Source organism: Balaenoptera ricei, chromosome 4 (assembly GCF_028023285.1).
Source record: "Balaenoptera ricei isolate mBalRic1 chromosome 4, mBalRic1.hap2, whole genome shotgun sequence".
In the NCBI taxonomy this organism is placed as follows: domain Eukaryota; kingdom Metazoa; phylum Chordata; class Mammalia; order Artiodactyla; family Balaenopteridae; genus Balaenoptera; species Balaenoptera ricei.
The window spans coordinates 112657282-112664708 of record NC_082642.1 but is presented as its reverse complement, the minus strand read 5'-3'; the positions used below and the strand labels follow the sequence as shown (position 1 = coordinate 112664708).

Sequence of the window (7427 nt, the reverse complement as noted above, 5' to 3'; positions counted from 1 at the left end):
TTGAGCCAAAACCAAAAGAGGCCAAAATCCTTAATTGAGCACCCAAAGGCCTGAAACTTCCAGTAACAAATTGTTACAGAAAAGGTCTAATGTTTAACAGTTTACGTTCAAAAACTGACAACCATTCCAAAATCATTATAAATTGGCTAAATAAAAATGGTGTCCTTTCAAAGTACCTCTCACTTCTTTTCTGAAATAACCAGCATGCTATGAAAGCAGGAGAGATAAGCTAATTAGGACAGATGGGGAGAGACAATTTCTTTAATCTAGCCAGCTAAGCTCTTTATTAACACTCTCCTTGCCTTTAATAAGCACTCCACTTAAAAATGTTTCCAAAAAAAATAATAATGTTACACATATAATTCACTGAATTTTACAACTTTTCTCAATCTATTAGTCAAACCTGATAGATTCACATGTTCTCTGGGTTCTTCTACAACCTATGATTTTTAAGCATAAAATGCCCAGACTGACTATACCTGTCTATGTCCGAAATACAGAGCTACATAAAAAATAAAGTTAGTTTTCTTGGTGTCGTTTCTTATAAATTTCCCTCGATTAAAAAAACTTGAAAATCTTTCACTGTAACCACTTACGTCTCCTTCCTTATCTATAAAATAGGATAGGAATAGTAAAGCTAACTCATGATAGAGATATTGTGAGCATTAAATTAGTTAACACACAGAAAATGCTGAGAAAAGTACCTGGCACCTACTAAGCACACAATATAAATGGTAGCTACATAATAATAACTTTGTTGCTTAATTTGCTATTAAACATGAGGCCCAGTGTCTTTATCTACATGAGTAATTCTTAACCAAGAAAGGATATCCTTTACCACAATGGGGGACCAGATAAAAATTTTGTATTAGGGCAGTTGGTTTTATCAAATAAACCTAGTAGAAAGGAATTAAATTAGTCAAAATCCCTGTGGAAGCTAGGATTTACTATCAAATAGCAATGAATTTATATCTTATGTACCTCTGGCGAAGTTCTCTGGAAAAAAAAAATGTTTTGTAAAGATCTAAAGCACATTTCTCTTCAGAATCCTACACTAGCCCTGACCCTGATTTCTCCAGTTCCCAAAAGGGACCAACTCAGTTGTAAGAGAACAGGCCACCTGGGTGGGTGCAAACCACACCAGCCTAAGAAAGCCTCATACACATAGAACCAAGTCTTTTAACAGCCCCTGGGCAAAGTTTGCAAATTTCCATAAGGACAAGGTTAGTTACAAGAGACTCTACAGAGGGAAGAAGGGGCCCAGGTTTTCCAGAAGAGTGTTAAAAAGTTCCGGTAAGGAGGGCTTCGGGGTACGCATGTCTACTCACAGTTCTCCCAGTCCAGACAGTTCAACAACTGGAGGTCATTTTCACAATAAAAGATATATGTATATGTTGAATACAACTGACATTTCACATTTATTTTAGCTTAGTACTTTTCCAAAGAAATAGTATTGAAAGAAAGAAAACACAAGATAATTTCCTATTAAGAAAGGGCTTAAGCTTGGTGTTAAGCCAAAAGTAATTAAAGCATAAATGAATAACTTTATATGACTAAAAAGTAGGTGACAGTGGAAAGATGAGGATAGAATGTAGATTGGAATCAAATTAGAAAGGGCTCTGTATGATAAGTCTAGACCTATTTTCCCCCTAACACACACACACACACAAAAGCTGATTTTAAGAGGTATTAAACTTTTTCTTAAAAAAAAGAGCTACCATTTTTTTATCCCAAGAGTTGTGAGAAACAGTGTTACCTTCTCTAAGAAGGCTTTCCCTGTCTAGTGACAACCCTCTTACTACCTCTCTACCACCTCTCACTATCTCTCTCTCTCTCACACACACACACACACACACACACACACACACACACACCACACACCCCCGAAGGCTGAACACCCTCCTGTGCTCCAAAAAAACTCTATGATTGTTTCTAACAGGCATATTAAAACTGTTCATATGTCCATTTCTCCCATTAGACTATAAATGACTTAGGAATAAGAGCTGTCATTCCATTTTTTTCTACCTTGTACATTGCCTGCTAGTAGTAGATGCTCAAAAAATGTTCCCTGAACTATCAAAATTACCACACGTCTGTTAAAACAGTTAGAAAAATTAATCTAAGCATCAATTATATGACATGCACTGAGTAACATACAATTTAAAATCTATTTCTAAGAATGGCTCACGTTTCTTAAGGAAAAAAATTACACCTCAATTTAATGAATTGGAAACATGTTTAATATAAAATGTTGATATTCTCAAAGCATTATTTCCATATGAATTTAGGAAAATGAATTTTAAACAACCTTCAAAACATGACAAAGGACAGTGGTGTCTTTGAAAAACATACAAACAAAAAAGTTAAGAAGTCACAAGGAGATGTATTAGATACTTGCTTTCCCAAAATTAGATATACAAAATAATTAAGTCATCTAAAAAATCCCCTCCCCCCACACAGAAATTGGGAATGAAACATGTAATTATAACCATCTTTATAGGAAATCTCCAAAGGACAAATATCTTTAACAATATAAAGATGTTGACAAGATTAACAGAAACTTAAGGACACTAAGGCTTAACTGACAACCTCAATTCACAGGATTTTGAAATAAAATGTTCCGACTTTTAGCTTCATCTTAAATTGCCTTTGCTTCACTGCTTTATATACACTAACAATGTAAATCTAAGAGATGCTTAAAACAGAAGATTAAAAAAACATTTTTCTTATCTAAGAAAATACAATATAATCATCCCCTCAAAATATTCCTGATAACATTAGAAGGTTATGAAGTGTTTAATCATATGTAATACCACCATCATCACATCAATTCAGCACAGTTACCTGAACATTTAATAAAAACTTAAGCTCCATGGGGATCACAGGTCCTTAAAAATTACAATTTAAAAATACAAAAGCAATGAGAGCAATCTGGCTTTTGCAGATGAATACTGGGTAAACAGCTATAAAATTATGTATTTAGTCCTAACAACTAATATAGAAAACTTTGAGGATATTTTTTTAATTAAAGTTATGAAGTCACCAATTTTATCTTCTATACTTACAGGAACTGTGTACATATATTCTGGGATGTCAGAATAGGATAGAAGCCAATATTTATATAGCTATACCTCAAATAAACTAAGTTGAGCTACATATACAATTTTTAAAAACCTATTTTGGATAGCTAAATTTTTCTTCCAAATTTCACTCTGAATGAATGAACTAAATTCTCAGATCCCCACACATGACATCAAAAGAAATGGAAAACAAACAACAATTAGAATAGAGTAATGGTTCCACTTAGCAATTGAGAAAAATAAGCTGCGCTTTGAAAGAGTGAATTTATATCACTTTCCTAACATGTCTTCTCTCACACTATACAGAAGGGATGCCGTAAATGGCATTTTCTGAAGCCTTGATACTAAATTCTTTTTTTAAAAAAAAAATACACAGTATTCATATTGCATGCTTGAGCTGCAAAGAATAGAATTACAATATAATGTGACTTGTCACAAATTTGACAAGCACTGGGGCTGGCACCAGGGAGGACCTAACTCCCTTCAACTCCCAGTTATGTGGAAGTACAGATCACATAGTTTTATTATCTATAAAAACATTCCCACATTACATATGCTATTGCATCATCCAAGCATATTTAATCAGAAAAATATCAAATATTTATGAAATTTTAATTTCTATCTAATGACTTTATCTATATCACCCCCATTTCCACTCCATCTATGAGATCCTAACAATTCTAATATTATATCTTATATATTTTAAATAATGTACAGTGACTTATAAAACTACTGCAAGTTATTTTCTTCTCTGTGAGCTGGCTAACACAAATGCTGATAAGCAGCTTTCCAGTAATCGTATAGAACTTCTATGTCATGTTTGTACAGATTAACTAGCTACTGCTGCCCTTCTGTTGCTGTAAATGAAGTTTCAAAATGAGCTCTCGAATATCTTCCCGTTTGGTCTTTATTACATGACGAGGAAACCATTTCTCCAAATGAATTGGAAGTTCAAAGTTAACAATAGGATCCTAATGAGAGAAAAGACAGAGTGCAATCACTTTAGCAGTACAATTCAAATTTGTTTTAAGCTCATTTTTATAAGAAATGAGAAATTGCTAACTTTTTTAAATAACAGCTTTACTGAGATATATTTCACATAACATACAATTTGCCTAAAGTATTCAACTGAATGATTTTCAGTATATTCAGAGTTGTGCAACCATCACCGCAATCAATTTTAGAACATTTTCATTAAACTGCTAACTTCTGAACATCAAAATTAAACACCATATGTTCTGCTACAATGCATGTTTAAGTGAATTAGTGCAAAGAGAATTAGTAAACAGAGAATGATTCAGTACAATACAGAAGTCAGGCTGGTTTGAACACAATTTTTTCCAACATGTTAATATTTTGAAACCATTAAAACAAAGAGGAAGCCTTAGCAGTAAATGAAGAATCTCACATAAAAAATAGAAAATCCTGTAGAAGTACCTTCTTTTAGTCCACGAAATAGCCAATTTAGTGGCTTAAGGAACTGATATATTTTCCATTATGTTAAGCTTAATAAGGAAGTTGCAAGTTGCAACTGCAAAGACAATTTTGCCTGTGTTTAAAAAAATAAATGAGTAACTGCTGAATAAGACTACCCCTAGATCATGTTTATAAATTTGATGAAACTATTAGAAGCCAGATGTAAGAAGGACTTACATCTTAAAGAAGAAATTAAGAGACCCAGAGTATAAAGCTGAAATGAAGGACTGACTGTGATTCTAGGGGCAAATCTCAGTGGAGATTTAACTGTGTAAGTATTTTTATTAGAATTAAAATTGTTTTTCTTATGGCCTAGTTACAAAGCTCCACAGGTTTTGAATGGTCAACCTGAAACCTATTTTCTTCAATCCACACTCTGTTATATTAGTGCACAAATTTGTGAAACACAAGATTTAGTGTTCTGAGGTTTTCCCCCCAACAATCTTAAGTGGTGCTACCACCTATATTAGAAGTATGTTCTACTGACTGAGGCTATGTAAAGTAGAATTATATAACACACTCAGACTATGTTATGTAATAAGGTACTTTGGATATCTAAAAACAAAATCAAATCTCTTTGGAAAGAGTATTAGAAGGCCAGAACTGTCACCCTATAATGAAGTTCCAGTCTAGAATAAAAAAGGAAAAAAAAACAGCATAACATGTTTAGTGGTTTCCATAATGTGTACCATGTTCTACTGTATATTATCAATCCTCCCCAATTATACCAAAAGTTATAACTGCATACTATAACCCTCATGCTTTGAAAGTACCTTTAAGGATTCTCCAAACAAGCTTCTGGTCAAAAATACCTTTTGCTATACCCATCTTCATAAATAATACTAGTTATGACTGAAGTAATGAGCTAACAGTTCAAAAAGCAGAGTGATCCCTTCCTATTTAAAATTTCTTTTTAACGTTGCTACAGTTCCTATAGAGTCTCTGATGAGCTAGAAAATAATACCCATGCTTGTCATTGTACTTATGTAGCTTATGGTTTTCTGAGCTTCTTCAATACACAAGTCTTTTAGTTTTGAAAATTTTTCTTCAAATTTGTGTCTGCCTTATTCTCTCTCTCCACCCCTAATCCTTCTGCAACTCCAATTACATGTAAATTAGACTTTTTGACTGTATCACACTTGTCTCTTATGCTCTGTTCTCTTCTTTACATTCTTTTTCCTCTCTGAGCTACAGTGGGATACTTTCTACTGTCCTTTTTTAAAGTTCCCTCATCTGTCTTCTGCTTTATTCAGTCTGCTATCAAACCCATACAGTAAATTCTTAATTTCAGATATATCATTATGCATTTTCAGTTCTGGAATGTCCACTTGACTTTTTTTTTTTAGCAGATTCCATTTTCATCCATTTTGTTTATCTTTGACTATTTTCTCCAACATATTAATCAAATCATTTTAAAGTTCTTATCTTCTAACTCCAATATCTGGGTTATATATGGTTCTATGCCTTTTTTTTTTCTTATTTCTTGATTACCTCTAACATTTTCCTGCTTCTTTGCTTGCCCAGTAATTTGTGATTATATGCTGGTAATTGTGAATAAAAAACATATTTATGTCTTTACATACCTTAAAGAAGCTTTCCACATATTGCAGTAAATATACTCCACAATCACTGCTATTATCTTGTTTAGGAACTTTAGGGCATAGGTCCACCATGTTTGTTTTGCTGAATTCACGATGAGTTTTTCGTTTAACTTCCCACTCTACCTCTAAATACCTTAAATCATCAAAAAGTAGAGTGACTCAAGTAGAAATTTCTTTACTATTATGCAACACTTTCACAAAAATGGAAAAACATTTGCTGCCAAATATATTGACTCCAGCCACATTTCAAAAGACTTAAACCTTAACAGCACAAATTATAATATGAGGCTTCAAAAGTGCGACTTTAAATAAAATCATGAGTTTCAAACTAAAAGCCAGACTTTTTTCAACAACTCAACTTTCACAACTCATATACATAAGTCACTTATATTACAAAGTAAACTAAACAAATTATTTTTAAACTTTAGTTGCTAGTTTTTTCCAGATCCTATAGGAAATTTAAAAATTACAGACCCACATGCACACACAAAATAAGAATGTGAAAGAGTTCTTATTTTTTTCTAAAGTGTTACTTTTGACAACCACTAATATTTGCAATGCTCCTTTGTAAAATTATGTCTTTTGTTCAATTGTGAATACAAATTCCAAATTTACTTTTGATATAATCCTTGAGAAATATTTTACACATAATGGGGATATTTGTTATTAATTAGATTTACAGGCCTCATCTAAATAAATAATAAAATATAATTCCTGATATAATCTTTTCAGTAATTCTTAAGGCAACTTAAAAATTATTGAGATTTTAGTAAAATTGTCATTACTTACTCTCGTAAATTCTGAACTGTGTTTTGTATAGAAGCAGCTTTCAAGGAGTCTAGTATGAGAATGCATGGCCTATGAAAATCACAGGAAGAAATCAAGATGTATATATTTGTATATGAAGTAAACCTAAGTATCTGAAAAGACTCTATTATTACGGCACGTACATACCTTTTACACATTTTCTTTGGTACTGACACATTCATCTCAGGACTCTGAAATAACATGAATTTTTATGACTTTGCAATTAAAGCTAGTGTGAATAAATTAATATTCAGTTACTCTTTAAAATGTTTCAAACAGGGACTTCCCCGGTGGCGCAGTGGCTAAGACTCTGTGTTCCCAATGCAGGGGGCCTGGGTTCGATCCCTGGTCAGGGAACGAGGTCCCACATGCATGCCCCAACTAAGAGTTAGCATGCCACAACTAAGGAGCCCGTGTGCCGCAACTTAGGAGCCAGCAAGGCGCAACTAAGGAGCCCTCAAAC

The 7427-nt window shown here is 33.1% G+C and overlaps 1 protein-coding gene across 8 annotated transcripts in view; it reads right to left on the bottom strand.

Moving 5' to 3' along the window:
• Positions 1–2309: 2309 nt before the first annotated feature.
• SENP7 (SUMO specific peptidase 7) overlaps positions 2310–7427 on the bottom strand; it is a 149564-nt gene continuing 144446 nt past the window's right edge. For all 8 annotated transcript variants that reach the window (XM_059921236.1, XM_059921237.1, XM_059921242.1 and 5 more), the window contains 4 exons: positions 7112–7155; positions 6947–7015; positions 6140–6290; positions 2310–4051 (listed from right to left, as the gene is read on the bottom strand). In XM_059921236.1, the coding sequence (XP_059777219.1) occupies positions 3914–4051; positions 6140–6290; positions 6947–7015; positions 7112–7155 (402 nt within the window). In that variant the 3' untranslated portion in view covers positions 2310–3913. The remainder of the gene's footprint in view (positions 4052–6139; positions 6291–6946; positions 7016–7111; positions 7156–7427) is intronic.